The 20,206-nt window shown below is 63.0% G+C and overlaps 3 protein-coding genes across 5 annotated transcripts in view; 1 reads left to right on the top strand and 2 right to left on the bottom strand.

Annotated features, from left to right (window-relative positions):
* Positions 1-45: 45 nt before the first annotated feature.
* On the top strand, positions 46-4,243 carry ERCC6L (ERCC excision repair 6 like, spindle assembly checkpoint helicase; the record flags this gene model as incomplete). Its single annotated transcript, XM_082322940.1, has 2 exons — positions 46-168; positions 421-4,243. The coding sequence occupies exons 1-2, from the start codon at positions 50-52 to the stop codon at positions 4,241-4,243; spliced, it is 3,942 nt and encodes a 1,313-aa protein (XP_082179066.1). The 5' UTR covers positions 46-49.
* Positions 4,244-6,355: 2,112 nt separating this feature from the next.
* Positions 6,356-8,672, bottom strand: PIN4 (peptidylprolyl cis/trans isomerase, NIMA-interacting 4). The gene is made up of 5 exons (XM_082322995.1): positions 8,596-8,672; positions 8,320-8,390; positions 8,084-8,203; positions 7,192-7,517; positions 6,356-6,428 (listed from the first exon to the last, which is right to left on the bottom strand). Exons 1-4 carry the CDS (start codon positions 8,633-8,635, stop codon positions 7,359-7,361), a joined length of 390 nt encoding a protein of 129 aa, XP_082179121.1. The 5' UTR covers positions 8,636-8,672; the 3' UTR covers positions 6,356-6,428; positions 7,192-7,358.
* Positions 8,673-9,830: 1,158 nt separating this feature from the next.
* The window catches only part of NHSL2 (NHS like 2), a gene marked incomplete at its 5' end in the record, with an annotated part of 33,946 nt that continues 23,570 nt past the window's right edge, over positions 9,831-20,206 (bottom strand). For 2 of the 3 annotated variants that reach the window (XM_082323350.1, XM_082323351.1), the window contains 7 exons: positions 9,831-12,858; positions 13,312-13,444; positions 13,548-15,755; positions 17,094-17,225; positions 18,220-18,424; positions 18,576-18,712; positions 19,663-19,815. In XM_082323350.1, coding sequence (XP_082179476.1) covers positions 12,546-12,858; positions 13,312-13,444; positions 13,548-15,755; positions 17,094-17,225; positions 18,220-18,424; positions 18,576-18,712; positions 19,663-19,815 — 3,281 coding nt within the window. In that variant the 3' untranslated portion in view covers positions 9,831-12,545. Of the gene's footprint in view, positions 12,859-13,311; positions 13,445-13,547; positions 15,756-17,093; positions 17,226-18,219; positions 18,425-18,575; positions 18,713-19,662; positions 20,031-20,206 lie in introns of those variants that run through there. The other variant, XM_082323352.1, reaches the window with a different exon arrangement.

Raw genomic sequence — 20,206 nt, forward strand, 5'->3', positions numbered from 1 at the left:
CCGAGTCCCCGCCCCCCGGCGCTGATTGGCTGCGGGCCCCGTCATTTACATGTCCCCAGGGCCGCGCGGGGCAGGACGGGAAGGGCCGGCGTTTGAAGCGCGGGGCGGCAGCGCGGGCGCCATGGCGGCCCCGGGCGAGGAGCAGCAGGAGCAGGAGCGGTACCGGAGGTGAGCGGCGGGCTGACGGGGCGGGGCCGGGTGTCGGGGGGCCCAGGGGCGGGCCGGGGTGGACTGGGAGGGGGATGTCGGGGGGTCCAGGGGCGGGCTGGGCTGGGCTGGGCCGGGCCGGGCCGGGCCGGGCCGGGAGGGGGGCGTCGCGGGGCCCGGAGGCGGGCCGGGGTGGCGGAGGCCCCGGGGACGGGGGTGGCGGTGCGGGCCGGGCCGGGCCCGGCCGGTTGGTGCCCAGCGCGGCTGTTGCAGGCTGGTGAGCGACGCGAAGGCGGCGGCGGGCGGCGGGGAGCTGGAGGAGGCGCTGCGGCTGTTCCGGCTGGCGGCCGCCATCCGCCCCAGCGAGAAGCTGCGGGGCCGCATGCAGCGGCTGGAGGAGGTGCTGGCCGCGGCGGCAGAGCAGGAGGAGGAGGAGGAGGAGGAGGAAGGCTTCGTGGACGTGTGCGGCAGCGGCCTGCTGATCTACGGGGAGATGCACGGGAAGCTCTTCCAGCACCAGCGGGAAGGCGTCGCCTTCCTGTACCGCCTGCACCGGGAGGGCAGGCCTGGCGGCATCCTGGCGGATGACATGGGCCTGGGCAAGACCATCCAGGTCATCGCCTTTCTCTCGGGCATGTTCGACGCCGAGCTCATCCGGCACGTCCTGCTCATCATGCCCACCACCCTGGTCAGCAGCTGGCTGGCGGAGTTCGCTCGCTGGACCCCTGGCCTGCGCGTCAAGGAGTTCCACGGCACCAGCAAGATGGAGCGCACCAGGAACCTGGAGAGGGTCCAGAGGAAGAACGGCATCGTCATCACGAGCTACCAGATGCTCATTAACAACTTGAAGCAGCTTGCCAGCAGCCACGAGCAGGAGTTTGTCTGGGACTACGTCATTCTCGACGAAGCGCATAAAATCAAGTGCCCGTCTAACAAAACGACCAAGTGTGTTTACGCCATTCCTGCAAAGCATCGGCTCCTCCTGACGGGCACCCCGGTGCAGAACAACCTGCGGGAAATGTGGTCCTTGTTCGACTTCGCGTGCCAAGGCGCCCTCTTGGGAACGGCCAAAACTTTTAGAATGGAATATGAGAATCCTATTACTAGGGCAAGGGAGAAGGATGCAACTCTAGGTGAGAAAGCACTGGGGCTAAAGATATCCGAGAACCTAATGACAATTATAAAGCCGTATTTCCTCAGAAGAACCAAAGAAGATATCAAAAACAATCGCGCTGACAAACCAGATGCTCCTCTTCCAGAGGATCCAAGCGAGAACAGTGCTCCTGTCATGCCATCTCTCACTAGGAAAAATGACTTTGTTGTGTGGGTGTACTTGGCACCAGTGCAGGAAGAAATCTACAGGAACTTTCTCTCCCTGGATCACGTGAAAGAAGTGCTGATGACAACCCGATCACCTTTGGCTGAGCTGACTGTCTTGAAAAAGCTGTGTGACCACCCCAGGCTTCTGTCTGCAAGGGCGTGTATCCAGCTGGGCCTGGAAGAGCAGGAGGACTCTGAGCAGGATCACAGGAGCGAAGCAGGTATGCTTTCAGGCGCTAGCAAAATAGATCATCTTTCTGATGAGACTGTGATCCAGGAGTCTGGGAAAATGGTGTTCCTTGTAGGACTTCTAGAAAGACTGCGAGAGGAGGGACACAGAACCCTGGTGTTCTCGCAGTCGAGGAAGATGCTGGATATCATCGAGCATGTCTTGTCTCGCAGACAATTCAAGATCATGCGCATTGACGGAACGGTAACCCACCTAACGGAACGGGAGAAGCGCATTAGCGCCTTTCAGAGTAACAAGGACTACTCTGTCTTCCTGCTCACGACGCAAGTTGGTGGCGTTGGTATAACCTTAACAGCAGCCAGCCGAGTGGTCATCTTTGATCCCAGCTGGAATCCAGCTACAGATGCTCAGGCTGTAGACAGAGCTTATAGGATCGGGCAAAAAGAGAACGTAGTAATTTATAGACTGATTACCTGCGGTACAGTGGAAGAGAAAATATACAGGCGACAAGTATTTAAGGATTCATTAATAAGACAGACTACCGGTGACAAAAAGAACCCTTTTAGGTATTTCTCCAAACAGGAACTAAGGGAGCTTTTCACATTAGAAGATACTCGAACATCTGCCACTCAGATCCAGCTGCAGTCTTTGCACGCCACCCAAAGAAAGACTGACCTGCAGCTGGATGAACATATTGCTTACTTGCACACTCTGGAAATGTTTGGCATTTCTGATCACGACTTGATGTATACGAGGGAAATAGCTCACGAGGAGCAGGTTGAGAGTGAAGAAGCCCATCAGTACATTCAGCGGAGGGTACAGAAAGCCCACGAGCTAGTTCAGTTAGAGTCTCAGCTTAAAGACCAGAGGATGGAGGGGATCAGAAATGCTTGCGAAGAGACGTGGCAAAGACCACCAGGTCTGGTTTCCAAGCCAAAGAAGTTGTCTCCGGGGCTGAACAACATAAATCACTTTGTTTCACCACCAGTAGCTGATAAAGATGAAAATGACAAAGTTATCGATCTTACAGAGGACAAGGAGGTCCAGGTTCTTAATGTCAGCTCCAAAATGACAAGTCTGACTATTGATGACTTGGATGAAGAGAAACTGGCACAAGATGTGTCTAGTATGGATACAGAGCTGCTTAATGCCAGCAAGACGGTGAAACAATCCAGTATACAAGAATCTGTGCAAAATCGTGAATCAAGCATCACACCATCATCACCTGCACTTCATCCACTTGATAAAGAGAGTCAGAGCCTTGAACAGAAACAGTGTTCCCGTGTAAATGCAGATAGCTTGACCGAGGCAGGGAACAGCCTGTCTGGGCATTCCGCTAATGAGTCTGGTATGGCTGATGATCCCAAAAGGTTAAAAGATGCAGAAATGTCAGATCAGGTACTTGACCCACATGCTGCCTTGGGGACAGATGAGGACGGCGTTCCTGAGCTAGCTTTGGCTGCTGCAGTGCCAAGTTTAGCAAACGTTACGCCAGAAATCCATGCTGGGCTCCAGAAGTCTCATGTGCTGGAAACCAGCTTGGAGGGTATGTCTGTGCCTTCTCTCCAGGACCAAGTTGACTTCAATCTGGTCTTGGAAGAGTCTGAAGATGGATGGCAAGATGCCTCAAGCAGGGAAAGATCACTGGAGCAGCCAGAAAAGGAGGGCTTCCAACTGAAAGCAGAAAGTTTCTGTAAGTCTCCAGCAAAAACTTGGCTAAGTGAGAACAGTAACTGTGGAAAACCCTGTCACGCAGCTGAAGAAGAGCCAAATAACGCCCTGCAAGGCAGTGAAGCATCAGAGGAAAGCAGTGATGACTTTGCTTTCGGTAGAAAGAAATGCTTAAAAAGAATTGTTTCAGACAGTGAGGATGAAGACCATTCCATTATGATCTTGGAGGAAAACCAGTCTGAAAAAAGACCCTCTCCCTTGAGCAGCCCTCTGCATCAATTTCTGGAAGGAATTAGTGCATCCACTCCTAAATGTGAGAGAAGTATAGCAAAAACCATCTTTTCTCCCCAACTAACTAACAGTGGTAACAGGTCTACCGCTTCCAGGCGATCTCTAATCAACAAGGTGGTAGATGAGGTTGAGGATATTGGAGAAATCATGGGAACCACTGATGAAGAAGAGGACGATGACAGTGATGAGGAGCAAGACGACCTTGTGGAAGAAGAAGCTGAAGAGTGTAGTGGGGAATCTGCCGAGCCTGAAGAAGAACCCGCTGGAGAAACGCTCGATACGGCTGAAGAACCCTTCCATCTGGACAGTACGGCCTCTGAGCAGTCTGAAGCAGATGAGACGGAGTCATCTCAGGAGGAATCCACTGGGGATGCTGAGCTTCAGTCAGGTGAGCAGATAGACTACTTCACCCAGGAAAGCGTCTCTGAAAAAGAGGTTGGTCAGAGTTCCTTTCCCACCGTAGGCGATTACAATACCTTGGTAGACAGTGGGAAGAAACTTCAGGATGATGGAAAACTACAGGAGGCATTGAACTGTTTCCTGAAAGCTCTTGATATAAAAACTGGAGATCCTGAAGTTATGCTTATGACTTTGAACTTGTATAAACAGCTAGCCCAGAAATGAAATATGTATACCTTAATTATTAAGTACAGTCTTAATTTTTCACATTAAATGTTTGTCTGAACTACATCACTGTGATTTTTTTTTTTTTTAACTACCTTAAGACTGATGGCCGCAATATACAGTTCTTTCATGGTGACTGAACAAATTCAGCATCTCCTCTTGCGTGAGGAAACAGTCTAAGAATCTGGTTGTTGGGTGCTGGGGAAGGGCCTTCACTCTGGACTCAGTTCACAAAGATGAAAACAGTTCATGCTCCTGTCTGATTATTTAATAAAAAAAGTCTTCTTTATGTCTAACCCCCTCTGCAAGCTTGCAGCCCTGGCTTCGTCCTTCTGCCCTTCAGATTCTGTCACTGCCTCTCCTCCTGGGAGGATGCTGAGGGCGCGGTTCCTCGGCAGCCGCATGCAGTCTGAACTCGAGCTGCTGTAGTTGCTCCCTCCTTGACCTGAAACAAGCCCATTTGTCTGCCTGAACGTCACCCACTATTTGGGTGAGCCGAATGCTGGTGCAAAGGAGAGAACAGAGCTACCGCAACCTGGTTTTAAGTTGGTCTGAGAATATATTTGTTGTGGAGGAGGGGAAAAAAAAAAAAAAAAAAGCTGGTTGCAGCTATAAATCCTCCGAGCAATGGAGGCCAGTGTACCGTCTGCCTGGTGCCGGGTCTAACGCCCAGTGTGGCACTGCAGAAACCCTTCTGCTCAAATCCCTGCCAGACTGCGGTTGCTGCAGAAGGGGTATGTAGGCGGGGGGGCTGCAGAAGGACTGGAATAGCAATTAGATCGTGACTGCTGCAAAGTGCTGAACACCTCGAACCTTTTGGTATTGCTGGAGGAGTCAAGGACTTTGAAGGGGTCTCTAGTCTGACCTTGTTTGGGCTCCCCACCCTCATCTTTATTTCCCTCTGAGTAATACAGCCAAAGCCTGCTCTTGCACAAAGGCAGCAGGAGGAAGAAATACTAGTTTCAAAGTTTTGACCTGCTTTTCCTCTGGTAAGGAAGTTCTCTAACCCTCTTCCCACATACAGTTTCTCTGTGGTAGATTAAATGTTTCTCTCTGGTACTGTGGGCATGACCAAGCTATGAAGCAGATTCATAGTTCAGAACCATGCAAGCTTAAAATCAGAAGAACCTTGTTCTGGCTTTTAGCAATGCTCTGCTTATCTGACTTGCCCGTCTGCCACCACACTGAGACAAACTCGGCCGGGGTATGCTCGTCACTACGACCAGCTCCCGTGCGGTCTTTCCTTGTCACAATACAGCAGTGAATTCTGATGCTTCCTCATGCCATGCGCCTGGTTAGTGCCTAGTAAGTTCGCCTTCTGCATTAGCGTGATAGTAAGGGACGCTTTCACATAGAATCACAGAATCGTTTAGGTTGGAAAAGACCTTTAAGATCATCAAATCCAACTGTTAACCTAACGCTGCCAAGGCCACCACTAAACCATGTCCCTCAGCACCACATCTCCCCAGCTTTTAAATCCCCCCAGGGATGGGGACTCAGCCCCTGCCCTGGGCAGCCTGGGCCAGGGCCTGACAGCCCTTTGGGGGAAGAAGTTTTTCCCAATACCCAACCCAACCCTGCCCTGGCGCAGCTTGAGGCCGTTCCCTCTCGTCCCATCGCTTGTTCCTGGGGAGCAGAGACCGACCCCCCTGGCTACAGCCTCCTTTCAGGCAGTTGCAGGGAGCGATGAGGGCTCCCCTCAGCCTCCTCTTCTCCAGGCTAACATCTTGCAGAGTTTTGCAGTTTTTGGAGAAGAAACTGGTCTGCCGAATTTGAATCCTTCGTACTAGGAGACATGACAAACACAAGCAATGATCCTGCTGGTACAGGCGATGTGCCAATGTGCTTTTGCTAATAGGTAGAACAAAGCTCTGGTAGCCTGGAAACAAGTGGTTTATTAATAGAGCATTTCTTAAATGAGGCCACATCAGCTCTTGTACTGTAGAAAGGCCCGTCTGCCTTTCATAACAAAATATTAATGAACTAGAGCTTTGCAATCATTTGTTGGCCTCTCTGAGCTTTCCATTCTCCTAACAAAACAAACACCCCAAAAAGGGAGGGAGGAGAAAGACCTGCCCTGGTCTTGGTCTCACCTCTTCCTTGTGCATCATCTTGGGAAAGGCCTTTTGTTCTCTTTGATGTTTTCTCCCCATCTCTGAGCCCTCTGACACTGCACAATGCTCGCCTGCAAACAAAGCCGGTGTCTGTTGCTAGAGATGTGCCTGGTTTGAGCGCTGTCTTCAGCAGGAAGGGGATCACTGCACTGGGATATTTATTGCTAAGATCCAAGAGGCAGCAGACGTAATGAGCTGTCTCATTCGCGTCAGTCGTGCTGTCCTTCAGGTAGTTTCACCAGAAGGATGCGGCGCAGCCCGCTAGGCTGGAGACACGTACTGCACACCCAGCAGCACGGGAACGCAGGAAGCAACAAGCAAGCATTGAGTGGTTTTTCTCTCACTCAAGCCTACGTTACAGAATTTCTTCCCCCGGCTTCGAGTGGATGAGGTGTAGCTTCAGGTGTGGGTAGCTCTGTATTAAGGACCCCCTTCCCCAGCTCCCCGTCCCCGCCACTGCTCAGCCAGGGTGCCTCCAGCCCTGGCCCGACCCACGCCTCTGCTGGGTGACTGCAAGGACAAGCCGCCCGCCCGGGGCAGGGACCCAGCTCAGCTGGAGTGCTACCCACCCTCCGCCAAAGGGGCTCTCCTCCCAGGCCAAGTCTGAGCTCTGGGGCAAAACTGTGGCATAGGAGCTGCCTGCATCCTCACTGGCGAGGATGGGGATAACGATCAAGGCCCTGGGGAACCCCTCTTTCCCTTTCTGCATCATTTACATTTGCAGATACATCATTGTCTCCACAACGGGAGAAGCAGGAGGCTGGCCTGCCAGACAAAGCAAGTTTCAACAACTGTGAAAAGCTCTTATTTCACCTTTTCCAGGGAACGCTTTACCTCTCTGGGCAGGGCCCTGTCCTCTGTCAGCTGTAATCTGTGCATCCTGCCATGGCGGCAGGCTGCCTCCAAGCGTGCTGCTCGTTATGACCAACTTGCTCCAAGGTCAAGGCGTCTGGGAAGCTCTTGGCATTCAAGCAGTCAACAAAGTAATGGTCATTCATATTTTATTTTCTGCCTTCCACCATGATAATGTGGTACCCGAACTTTGTTTTGACGGGAGGGTCTGTATACACTGGCTTGTCCATGCTGCTCACAGGCAAGGCGAACGCTGCTTCCTGGAAAGGTCCCACCATGGAGCCTCTGGTCATCCAGCCCAAGTCGCCCTGGAAGAAGGAACCGTCAGGGTTGAGCTTGGAGAATCCCACTGCAACAGCGGCTTTGTCAGCAGGGAGGGTGGGTGATGTGGCCGGGGGAGAGGAAACCTGTCCTGGCACCGGCAGCGTGAGGACGGAGAGCACGCAGAGGAAGAGCTCCTCACGTGGGGCTGCCTCTCAGCAAGCACTGCCTGCCTGACGCCACGGCTGGCTAATGCCATGGCTGGCTAACACCACAGCTGGCTTGGGCTCCGCCCTCCCCAAGTGCTGGCCTGCTGCCATGTGGGGCTCGTGTGCCTCAGCGCTGCTGCAAAGAATTATTTACGGCTGAGCTGCTGGCACCTACTTGTGCCTCTGCCGAGCAGCGAAGGCTGCCCCGACCGGTGTTCGCCCACCCCCGGGAACGCTGCGGCTGCTGCGCTCGAGGTTATCGCAACGCGCTTCCCGAAGGTGCCCGGGAAGGGCTTCCCAACCGCGGCCTCCTCCAGGCACGCGGCGCTAACAGGGGCGGTGGCCAGCAGCAGGGGCTCGCCCGGCGGCCGCCAGCACCCCCGGGGCGGCGGGCCGGCACCTACCCCCTGCCTGGCCTTGTCCTCGCTGTACTGCGACGCCACTTCGCTGAAGCGCAGCCCGGATTTCAGCTTCTCCATGGCCTCCATGGCTTTGCCGTGCTTCTCGCAGAGGATGTGCCGAACCTGGGAGGGGGGCGAGGCGGGGCGGTGGCGGGCGGGCCGGGCCCTGGGCGGGGAGCGGCGGGGAGCCCCCGCCGCCCCGAGGGGCCCTGCCCGGCCCCGCCGCCCCCCGCGCTCACCTTCACGGCGCTGCCGCCTCCCTTCGGGCCCTGGGCTTTGCCCTCGCTGCCGCCGCCGCCGCTGTCGCCGCCTGTGAACGCAGCGCCCTGAGACCGGCCCGGCCCTCGCCGCCCCCGGCCCCGGCGCCCCCGGGCCCTCGCCGCCCCCGGGCCCTCGCCATCCCCGGGCCTGGCCCCGGCCCCAGCCCCGGCCCCGCCACCCCCGGGCCCCCACCCGGCCCCGGCGCGCCCGGGCCCCCACCCGTGCCCGGCCCCGGCGGCCCCGGCCCCGCTCACCCTTCCCCGCCTTGCCGCCGCCTTTCCCTTTGGGAGCCATCTTGCCGCCGTCAGGCCCCGCCGAGGCCCCCGGGCTGCCCGCGGCGCGCCGGGCTGGGGCCGCCCCTGCCCCCGCCCCTCCGTCCGCCCCCGGCCCGGCCCCGGGCCCGGCCCCGGGCCCGGCCCCGCCGGCGCCGGGAGCCCTCCCGCGGCCTGGGCCCGGCCGCCGCCGCGGGCCGTCCCGGGAGCCCACCCGCGCCCCGGGCTGCGCTCGGCATCCACGGCTGCCCGCCTGGAGCTGTCCCCAACACCCGGGGCTGTCCCCAACACCCGGGGCATCCCTGTCACCCACCTGGAGCTGTCCCCAGCACCCGGGGCTGTCCCCAGCGCCCACCTGGAGCTGTCCCCAGCACCCGGGGCGTCCCTGTCGCCCACCCGGAGCTGTCCCCAACACCCGGGGCATCCCTGTCACCCACCTGGAGCTGTCCCCAACACCCGGGGCTGTCCCCAGCGCCCACCTGGAGCTGTCCCCAACACCCGGGGCATCCCTGTCACCCACCTGGAGCTGTCCCCAGCACCCGGGGCTGTCCCCAGCGCCCACCTGGAGCTGTCCCCAGCACCCGGGGCTGTCCCCAGCGCCCACCTGGAGCTGTCCCCAACACCCGGGGCATCCCCAGCGCCCACCCCGGGGGTCCCTGGCACCCAGGGCTGTCCCCAACACCCAGGGCTGTCCCCAGCACCCACCCCGGGCTGTCCCTAGCACCCACGTGGAGCTGCCCCTGTCCCTGCCAGGCTGTCCCTGTCACCCATCCCCCCTGCCCCCAGGACCCCAAGTCTGTCCCCAGCCCTCCAGCACCCACCCTGGCTTGTCCCCACCACCCACCCCGGGGGTCCCCGACACCCAGGGCTGTGCCTGGCACCCACCACACCTCACCCCAGGACCCCAAGTCTGTCCCCAGCTCCCCACGCCGTCCCCAGCGCCCACCCCGGCCCGTCCCCGACACCCCGTGGTGTCCCCGTGCTCACCCAGCGCCGCTGGGGACACACGGGCGGGTGCCAGACCCCGTGAGGCCCTGGCGGATGGGGCTGCGTGGGCCCCGCGCTTGCCAGCGTCCCCTCCAGCCACCCGCGGGGCGTCGGGGGTGCCCGTCCCCGCTCCCAGCACCCTTCCCCGGGGCTCTGGCCCCCGCGGCAGCCGCAAGAACCAGCACGCACAGGCAGCCCTCAGCAGGGAGCAGTTTACCAAGCTGGCGAGATTAAAAAGTACAACATTCAGAAGTACGCACCATGGCGGGCCGGCCCCCGCCCTGCGGGACCAGGGGACAACAACGCCGGCCGGGCTCTCCCCAGGGACTGTGAGCCGCTTTTCCCACGGTGAAGCAGCCGCAGAAGCGGTTCTGCACCCACAGCCGGCGGGAGGAGGAAGCAAGCGGCCAGGGACGAGCTCTCAGCCCAGAGCTGGCCAGCTCCGATGGGAAGAGCCCATTCCTCCAGCCAGGAGACGAGGATCTCTGTCCCACGGCCCGCGGCTCAGCAGAGGGATTCACCCCGCGCCTCCCAGCCATTTCTTATCTGGCAGCGGATGACGGCTTTCGCTGCCAGCGGTGCCGGGTTTTCGCAGGGGTGTCCCCCCGCCGTGCTCGTCCCCAGCCCGCTTTGCCGGCCGCTGTCCCCCGGCCACCGCCTCCGCCACCGCCGGTTTCCTGAGCAGTCATGTGCAAAATGTACCCGTCCCCAGCGCCTCCCTCGCCCGTCCCGGGCCCCGTCCCCGCCACGCCAGCACCCTGCTGCCGCGCCGGGAGCAGCGGGAGGGCTGGGTGCCGCGGGGTGGGGATGAAGCAGGGAAATCTGTTAGAGCTTTTTTTTTTTTTTTTTTTTTTCCTGAGTTTCTCAGCCTGGATCTTAATTACAGGCTTAAATCTGCAACCCCGGGAGAGGGAAGGGAGCAATGTGCAAGTAACGGGAGGGAGGGGAGGGGGAACCAACCGCAAGGAGAGCGGAGCCTCTTTTAGGGTCAAATCCACCATGGCCTGTGGACGGGGCGGTGTTCACGGAGGGCTGCGCTCCCCAGGGCGGGCAGAGACCCCCAGCCCAGCCCCGGCCCCTCGGAGGGGCAGCCGCAGCGCTGCCGTGGTGCCTACCTCTCCCCACGGCTGCCCGGGCCCGGCCGCGTCGCTCCTCTCCGCGCACAGGAGGGCTGGGGCACGCCGAGCTCGCAGAAATGTATCAAGAAATAAAGCAGAAATTTTCCTGACCACCCTGTTTGTCAGCCGCAGCCTGGCCCTTTCTCTCTTGCTATGGGCACGCAGCCGTGCCTCTGCTCTGAGCTGGGGCTGGCATTTCCTCCAGTCCTGCCCTTCTCCCGAGCTCGGCCCTGGCTCAGCGGCTGTCCCTGCCCTCACCGTGGCCTCTGTCACCGACAGCTGGGGCTCCCATGATGGAGCCAAGCCAAGAAGCAGCAGCTGGGGGCGAGGGGGACGAATCCCACCCTGCACCTTCGGTTGTGCCCCGGGCAAGGGCTGGCGAGCCAAGCCATCCCTTCGGCAGGGCTGGGCAACACGGCCGTGCCAGCGCCGCATCCCCCTGCGCCGCTGCGGCACGTGCCACCTCCCCGCAGCACCCGCACGGGCAGCCTCGCGGGCAGGCACACGCCGCGCGGGGCCCGCTGCACGCCTCGGCAGCGCGTCCCGGCCCCCGGGACGCCCAGGGGAACGCAGTCCGGCTGGCCTGGGGACCTGCATGTGCCAGGGGGACGGTGGCACGGCCATCAGCACTCTCTGGACAGCAGCGGGGTGCAGCCCCTGCTTTGTGAATGGCACTGGCACGCATCCTGCTTGGCCTCGCACAGCTCCCCTGCAGCCAGCGGGCACGGGCGGAGCGGCGGGTGACCCCAGAGGGACCCCAGGAGTCACCTGGGAGGTCCTCAGGTGATGTCTGGCAGGGTTTGGCCAACAGCTCGGCAGCAACCTAGGACCTCCGGCGGCTGACGCGGCAGATGTTTGCAGGAGATGCTGTCGCAGGGTACTTCGGTGCGATGCAAGAGGCAGAGCTGGGGAAGGGCGTCCCCGGGCAGCGCCGGCCGGCTGCAGCCCGCCCTTCCCGCGGCGGCAGGGCCGCCCGCACCCCACGTCACCCGGAGTCGACAGCCTGGTGCGGGATCCGCTCGTGCTGGGAGGCTGGCGGGGAGGCCGGCGGAGTGCCGCCCGTGGCGCGGCCAGCGGGGCGAGGCTCCCCGGGGCTGGCGGCGGAGGCGACCCTGGGGTTTGCTTTTGGACCGAGAGCTGAGGAGCTCCGAAATGCAGCATTTTGGGGGCTTTCGAGGGACTGGGTTTTGGTTTGAGGTTGTCGCGCTGGCTGTGGACGCCGGGATGCCTGTTCCCCGTGGGGCGGGGAGGATGCTCAGGACGACAAAGGGGAACCGCTTGTGGCTCTTCCAAAGCAACCTCAATTCCAGCCAGCCCCCTTACATCTTCCCAAAGCACATCTCCATGTATCCAGCCGAGCTCAAACCCGGAATCTTTGCCTGGGAAACTCAAGGTACAATGTCAAATGAAAGAATAAAACATCATCACCATTGTGCATTAGAAAAGCCATTTAAAGTACCACATGCCGAAGTGACCGAACAGTTTCAAGCTAGCTTTGCTGCGGGCACTGGGCGATGCCGGGGGCTGCAGTCCCACTCTGCTTCCCAAGCAGGCGCCTTCGGTCCCGGGAGCCGGCTCAGCCAGGGATGGTCCCAGCCGTGGTGCCGCCTCTTCCCTCCTGGAAAGGGCCCAGCTCCGCCAGAGACACGGGCGCTTGGGCTCCAAACGCTGCCTCTCCGCCGGCGGCTCTCCAAGGAAGAAACAAAAGCAGAGGAAAACCCCGGTGGGACACAGGGACTCACCCGGGCAGGCAGGACGCCCCTTCCGCAGCAATACTCCCTCTGCAGCCATCTCCAGCCCTTCATGGCCAGACGGGACCATGCGAGGTTAGGGCTGGCTTTTGGGGCTGTTTGCACCATCCAGCTCGGGGGCAAACTCCGTTATGACCCTCCTAGCCAGCGGGTTTGTGGTCTTGAGCAGTTCGGCAGCAGATGGCCGGGTACCGGGGCTGGTTTTGCTGCTCTTCTTCTGGAGCAGGGCTTTAAAGTCTTCGTTCCTGCTGGAAGACTTCCCGGTGCTGCCCGCTGCTGCCGGGGCCTCACCGGTCGGGGAGCCTGAAGTCTTTACGGGCGAGTGGGAGTTGGGCCGGCTGCTAAAGCTGTCACCAGGCTCTTTCCGCCCCAAGACCTTCCTCTTCGACCTAGGCACCAAAGAGACACATGGTGGGAGCAGCCCCGGGCGGGAGCCGCCACCGCTCTGCACGGGGTGAGGTCCTGCAGCAAGGGGCACGATTGCTGCCCGGCTGTGGCTGCGCCCGCTCCGCCGGGGCAAGAAGACAGCCCGTGCACGGCTGGAGATGGAGCTAGCTGTTGGCAAACCCTCTCCTGGCAGCTAGGTCCAACTTGCCCCAAGGCTGATGGAGCAGTGGACCCCCCCCACAAGCTGGTGACCCCGCCTGGCTGCAGACTCAGGGTGCTAAGCCCCAAAGCGCTTCAGGCACCACCACCTGGCTTGTCCCCAAGGGTGAGCGTTGGCCCCAGTGTGGAAAATTTAAGGTGTCGTGGCGGGGGGGACACTGTGCCCGGCCCTGTGACCGTGGCAGGACGCAGGAGGTGTGGGGCTGTGCCCACCCAGTGCCACGCACCAGCCCTACCTGTGGATCACGGTGAAGAGATCCTCCGTGGTGCGGGACGTCACGAACACGTCGTCATCCTCCTCTGCGATGGAGTCGGCCGTCTTGTCGCTGGCGAAGCTCTTCTCCTCCGTGCCAGCCTCCGCCGAGCTGCCTGTGGATGGGGAGGGGAAGGCAGCCGTGAACTGCCCTGTGCGGGCACGGGGGGACCCCTGTCCCTGGGGTGAAACCCACTGCAGGAGCAGGGAGACCCTCACCTTGCTCCCAGGCGGGGTCGCCGGCTTGTGCTGTGCCCTGGGCCTCTGGGGATGGCGGGTCCTCAGCGTCGGGGTTGCAGCAGGTGGGGTCGGCGTCGAGCGTGATGATGGGGCTGGGGGTGGGCACCTGGTCCCCCATGCCAGCTCCCAGCTGCGATGGGGCCAGGGTGAGCGGCAGGTAGAGCACGCTGGGTTTTTTGGGCACTGGTGGCGGCACCTTGGCTTTCCTCCGCTCCCCCTCGCCAGCACCGCTCCGCTCCGGCCGCGGCTCGTCCTCCAGGCTGCCCTGCGAGAGCCGCCGGGGTCCCGCTGGGGTCAGTGGTGAGGGGGGCTCCCCCGGACCCCTCCTCAGCTCCCCTTTCCGCAGCACCACGAAGCCATCCTGCAGCAGCCCCTTCTCCTTGGTGGTGGCACCCGGCGGGGACGTGGGGGACAGAGGACCCTCCTCCCGCAGAGCTGGGGGCTTGGGCAGGATGCTCGGGGGCCGCTTGGCCAGCGGCGGCTTCTCTGCCACGGGTGGCTTCACCTTCCTCTCTGGCCCCAGGCAGGGAGCACGTGCCAGCTCCTCGGCGTGCTCCGGGCCGTCGGCGTTGTCCTCCGGCTCCGAGCGGCTGATGGAGCGGAGGCGGACGGAGCGCAGGTCGGACTGCGTGACCACCGGCATGATGGGCGTGATGGGGCTGGTCTTCTGGGCCAGCTTGGTGCCGAAGGTGGAGTCGGAGTGGTGCCGGCTGACCTTCGTCTTCCCCTTCAGGGAGATCTTCAGTCCCGAGAGGTCGAGGTGGGCAGGCGGCGTGAGCGGCAGGTCGAAGGACAGCCTGGACTTGGGGCTCCTCTCCATGGGGGATGTCGGGGGCAGCGAGGACTTCCTCTCAGGGACCAGCGGCCTCACCCGCACCTGGTGCGGGGAGTGCCCGAGGATGGCGGAGGTGGGAACGGTGGGAGTCGGGGTCTCCGACTGGCTGGAGTACCCGCTGGATGGGGACATCAGCCCTGTGGGCCTGCCTGGAGAAGAGGTCTTCAGGTCCGCCTCGGCAGAGAGCTGTGAGGGTGTCGTGGCCCTGGAGACGGAGGGAGATGTGAGGGACTCGGAGCTGCCCTGTGCCTTGGCGCACTCGATGGCCGTGGTCCCTGTGGCCGTGCTCGAGCTGGAGAGGGACCGGTAGGGATCGCCAGCCTTCCAGTCCGCGAGATGCCACTGGTGGGGGGCGGCCGTGCCGTCGGGTTCCCTCCCCGCGCTCCCCTGGGGGTCGCAGTGCACCAGCCGGTGGCCCTGGGGCTCTGGTGGGATGCACAGGCTCTTGGGTCGCTGATCCTTGGGCAGCGCCAAGCCGGGCCCCGCGTCGGCATCCTGCCCCTCTTTAATCAGAGAGACGCTGCGTGTGGGCGGCGAGGGCTTCTTCTTCGCCTTCTTGAGGGAGATGCTCTTGGAGCGCCGCCGCCGCTGCCCCTCCTGCTCCAGCCCCAGGGAGACGTTGTCGGTGCTGGTGCTGCCCTCGGAGCTGGCGCTGGGGTAGCCCAGGGCGTAGTTGGCGCTGCCCCGCCGGGTCTCGGCGTACGCGATGTCCACGGAGCAGAGGGAGCCTGAGTCAGTGGGCACCGACAGCGACCGCTCGCGGAACCAGCACCCTGCCCGCTCCACCTCCAGCCGCACTGGCTCCGCCACCGGCTCCGGCTCCCCTTGGCTTCCCGGCAAGAAGTTCACCTTGGCTTCCCGGCCCTCGCACCTCTGGCCACCCCCGGAGCTGGGGGGAGACTCGGGCACCGTGCCGGAGAAGGAGCCAGGCCCATTGCTGCCCACGTGCTCCTCCGTGGCGATGAAGAAGGAGGCGGCGGCGGCAGGCGAGCCCGGGCTGGGCGACGGGCTGGAGCCGCCCGGCGAGGTGCAGGTGGGCCCCTTGCCCTGGCCGGTGGCGGGGCTGGGGGGACTTGTGTGGCCCAGGGCGCTCCAGGGCGGGGGGAAGGAGGTGCCCTGCGGCCCGTTGCAGGTGCCAGCGCAGGGGGTGGCCGCGTTGTCCATGGCAGCGGGCAGCTGGCAGCAGCGGGCCCCAAGGTCGCTGAAGGTCTTCCTCAGCGGGGCAGAGAGGGGCTGGCGGGGGCTGATCTCCTGGGGCGCCTTCCCTCCGCTCGCGGCCTCGGGCACAAAGCTGCAGGAGAGAGACTCGGCGATGGGCGCGTGCGTGTTGAACGTGGGGCCGTTGGTGCCGCCTGCAAGGAGAGACAGAGCCCGAGTGAGCATCATCCCGCTGCGCTCTGCCAGCGGGTCGGTGGCACAGTCCTGCCCCGCGTGCCGTGGGGCCAGGACCGGTCCCACCCCGTGGCCGATCTCTGGGGCTGCATCTCTGCCTAGGCACGAAATGTTCCTGGGCGGACTGGAGGGGACGGGTCATCACCCTCTCACCAGATGCTCTCCTACCCCCTGTATTGGTGTGGCCATAACCCAACTGGGGACAGTCCCTGGCCTGTGCTAACCCTCGAGCCTGGGATCTGTTGGCTGGGACATGCCATGGACAACTTAGCAGCCGTGGCAGGAGTCTCCATCCATGGGGACATCGGCCCCACGGCGACCACCGTGCTGCCCCAATGCTGCCCCGTGGTGGGGATGCAGATGGAGACCAGGAAGAGCAGAGCGAGGCATCGCTGCCTGGGTCGGGGAGGGATGCAGTGGCTCACAGTGCCACCTCATCTCAGAGCAGCCTGGACGGGGAAGGACCTGGGGACCCCACTCAGAGCACATCCAGCAGACCAGGATGCTCAAGGCTGCAGCGACTTGAGGCCTGACCGTCTCCAGGGGAGGAGCCGTGACAACCTTTGGAGGTTTGACCACTGTCATGGGGAAAAACCTTCCTCCTACCCAGTGACAACTGCCCCTGGTGCAGCTGGTGCCATGGCTTCTCCTCCTCCTGTCCCTACCTGCCTCTGAGAAGAGGCTCCGGTTTCTCTACACCTTCCATAGGGGACGGCACGACAAGGCTCTGAGGCGGGATGGCTGCTGTCCCCATGGGGTCCAACACTGGTCTGTGGCCGTGCCGGGAGTGCCGCAGCCACCCTCAGCTGCGCGAGCGCCTTCGGCACATCGGCGCAGGCTGGCTCGCCAGCCCCAGCAAAGACCCAGGCAGGATGCGTGCCCCGCGGCCCCGGCACCCTGCGGGCAAGGTCTGCTCTCAGCCAGGGAGGGTGGGCACAGGGCAGGAGCTGCCGGAGCTGAGGCTGGGTGACTAGGAGAAATTTCGGTGGCCCTTCTGCCCCATAAGTGTGCAGGACCCCAACTTGGGGTGAAGGGGCTGTCCCCGATGCCATGCCAGCCCCAGGGCCAGCCCGGCATCACCAGCGTGCCCAGCACCTCGGTGCCCCAGGAGGGGGCAGATCCAGCGCGGTGGCCTTTACCGCCCCAAGGCCGGGGCGTCCCTGGGGAGCCCGTCTGTGCGCGGGCTGCCCGCCAGCCCCCAGGGTGGCTCTGCCCACCGTCAGGGCAGCTCCGGTGGGTGCCAGCCCTGCCCAGGCGCTGCCGGGGCACGAAAGTGGCTGCGCGGTTCTTGCCGTCACCTTGGTCTCGCAGGGACAGGTTAGGGAATCCGATAATGGTCCGTCTACGCCGCAGGGTGGACTTGGGGTTCATCGCGGTCTCTGTGTTAAACAGGGAGTGACGAGCACTCGCGTGCCTAGCAAAGTGCTGCCCTGTAGCCAAAACAAACACGCTGTACGTGGCGGTGCCGGGAGGGGCTGCCGGGGCAGGGGCTCGGCCCCCTCCATCGCTGGGTGTCCCCTGGGCGTCCCCCAGCCTGGGATGGCGACTGCAGGCAGGAGGGCGGGATGGCAGGAGGGTGGTGAGCCATGCGGGGCGAGCTGCGTGGCAGATGGAGGCACGGCGGGCGCTGCCGGCCGGTGGGAAGACAGAGATGGTGCAGATGGAGGTGGGATGCACGGAGAGCTGTGGAGACCGGCCCCGCTCCGTGTGACAGGCTCTGGTCTGTGCGGGTGAGGCCAGACCTCGCACCACTGGGCTTCGTTGTTAATGGGGCCAGCGGTGCTGAGCCACACTGGGCACGTGGACACGAGGAACAGCAGGGTGGGGAGAGGGACCAGCGTGGTGCCGGCACGTCTCTCCATCGCGGAGGGAAAGGGCGGAAAGATGTCTTTCGCCTGCAGAAGGTGCACCTTGCTCAGCCGCTGGCCCCAGGCTCCTACTTGGGGCAGAGCGTGGCACTTGTGTCTGCAAGGACCAGGCAGGACCGCACTGCTGGGAGCTGCAGCCCCGTGAGGATGGATGGATGGACGGACAGATGGACAGACAGGTGAGACAGGCTGGCCGCACGGAGCACGGCGAGAGCCAAGGTGACAACAGAACCGGCTGGCTGGGCAGCACGGCAGAAACAAGAGACCGGACGACGGCGTGGCCAGCAGATCAGACGCACAAAGTTGCGGATGGCAGGAGAGATGGCCAGGAATGACAGACGCCAGCGTGGCCCTGCTGTCCCCTGCTCTGCCCCCGGCGCCCGCCCGGCCCGCGGGGACACAGGCTGGCAGCCCCAGCCCCCCTCCCATTGCCGTGCACCCTGCCGCAGCCGGCGCATCCTTGCCTGCACCCCGCATCCTCCCCCCGGCGCCGGCGCGGTGCCGGGGCTGCCTCTCGTGCCTCTCCCCCCGCCGCGCCGCGGGGGTGCTGCCCTACCCGAGACATTGATGGGGACGATGTTGGTTTGGATGGAGCAGGACTGGTGCCACTGCTTCTCCTCCACGGTGGGCAGGGGGAAGGCCCTGCTCCAGGCTGGCTGCTTGTCCGGGCTGGTGGGGAGGCTCAGGGAGGCGTCAGGTGGCTGAGCGCCGAGCACGGTCGTGCCGGCAGTCTCCTCTTCGGTTGCTCGCCGGGTCGGGGGCTGCGGGGGGAAAGGCATGTGACCCACCAAAGGGGTGAGGGTGGGACACAAACGGCTCCCCCCCGGCCTCGCTGCCTGACCGGCCGTGCCAACCGCTCTCCTCCGGGCGACGCTGGGGCTGTGCCACCCTGCCCCGCCGCCCCGCACTCACCATAAGCACGAACTCGAGGCGCTTGGCGGGCGGGGGTCGGGGCGACGGCTCGGGCGGGGTGTCGGGGGGCAGGTGGCCGGCGGCGCGGAAGGTCTGCCCGGTGACCCTGCTCTCGGCGTACTGCTCCTCATACTCCTCTGCAAGAGAAACGGCGCTTGGGGCCCTGCTCCAGCCACCGGCTGGGGGTGCAAGCTTTGTCCACGGGGCAGGAGGAACACAAAGGCATGTGCGTCTGTCCCGGCTGTCTGTCCGTGGGCCGGCTTGCTGTCCCTGCTCAACACCGGCAGCTCAGGAGGTGGGGAAGGGAGACCCCAAGGAGGAACGCCAGGGCAGGGGGGAGCCGAGGCAGCGCTGGGAGCTGCCCCCCACCCCGGGGGCTGCCCGGGGACGTGGCGGGTCCGGCGGGGAAGCAGGGGTCTGGCGGGGAAGCAGAGCCCCGCCGGGGACAGCCAGGAGGGAACTCAGTGTCTCCCCATCCTGTAATTGTTGAGCTAATTAATGTCGGTCGTTATGGCCTGGCGGAAACCAGGTCTGCTCAGGCTGAGTTAATGAGATTACAAGCCGGGGGAAGGCCGGGCTGCTGATCTAATCGATGCCTGCAAAGCATCCGAGCCGAGGCCGCGTGACGGCTTGGTTAAGAAATTGGAAGGAAACAAAATCAACGGCCACACTGATCCAGTTAGACAGATCGGCAGCCGGGTCTCCGAGGCCCTTGTGGGCAGAACCATGCCGCGGTGGGGCTGGCAGGCACCACGGTGGGGCTGGCGGGCGCCGCGGTGGGGCTGGCGGGCGCCACGGTGGGGCTGGCGGGTGCCGCGGTGGGGCTGGCGGGCGCCCCGGCGGCCGCTCTCGGCCCCAGGTACTTTGCCGCACGCAGCAGTGACTTGGGAGCAGAGATCAGAGAGGGGCTGCTGGAGGCTGGGACCCCCGGGACCCAACTTCTCCAGCTTGGTGAGGTCTGAGGAGCGGCTCGGACATGTGCATGTGGGAGACAACCTCGCTGTTTGCGTGGCAGTTGTGTACCCAGGGCAGCGCCCGTCCCCATCACCCTCACCCAGCCCGCCGCCGGCCCCTCTTGCCCCGCTACCTTGCAGCAAGCTCTGGAGGTTGAGCTGGGCCTCCTGGTGCAGCTGCTCCATGCCCGGCGGGCGCCCGGCTGCCAGGAAGACGTTCACCGGCTGCTGCCATGACAGCTTGGTGTGGGCGGCTTTCTTGCTCTCGAGGTCCAGGTTAGAGGTGGCTGCGAGCGGGAGGGAGCAGAGTGAGAGGGAGGCGGCGGGCGGCTTCCCTGTGAGCGCTGCCACGGGCTGCCGGCCAACGCCGCGCAGGCACAGCACACTCATCCCATCCTAGGTCTCTCCAGGAACGCGGGGACTGGGATGTGGCTGCATCCCGCCCCAGCAAAGCCACCCGGGCAGGCTGCTGCCGGGTGGGACCAGACCCCATCGCCGCCACCACTGCTGCTCCGGGGGCTGGCCGCTGTCCCCGCGGGCTGCCAGAACAAGCCGGGAAGGGAGCAGGGTGAAATTGGGGAAGGAAGCAAGCCTTGCTGCCCCGGGTGACTGCCCTGCTCCCGGGCGCAGGAAACGCCGCACGCTCTGGTGAAGCAATCTCCTGGCTGCAGAAGAGCA

Source organism: Platalea leucorodia (assembly GCF_965183815.1).
Source record: "Platalea leucorodia genome assembly, chromosome: 10".
In the NCBI taxonomy this organism is placed as follows: Eukaryota; Metazoa; Chordata; class Aves; order Pelecaniformes; family Threskiornithidae; genus Platalea; species Platalea leucorodia.

Excerpts from the sequence above, each read along its gene's own strand:
- PIN4 (XM_082322995.1), bottom strand. The coding sequence starts at position 8,635 with ATGGCTCCCAAAGGGAAAGGCGGCGGCAAGGCGGGGAAGG. Across the intron at positions 8,204-8,319 it reads GAGGCGGCAGCGCCGTGAAG|GTTCGGCACATCCTCTGCGA; the intron begins GTGAGCGCGGGG and ends CCCCCCTCCCAG. Across the intron at positions 7,518-8,083 it reads AGGACAAGGCCAGGCAGGGG|GGCGACTTGGGCTGGATGAC; the intron begins GTAGGTGCCGGC and ends TCCTTCTTCCAG.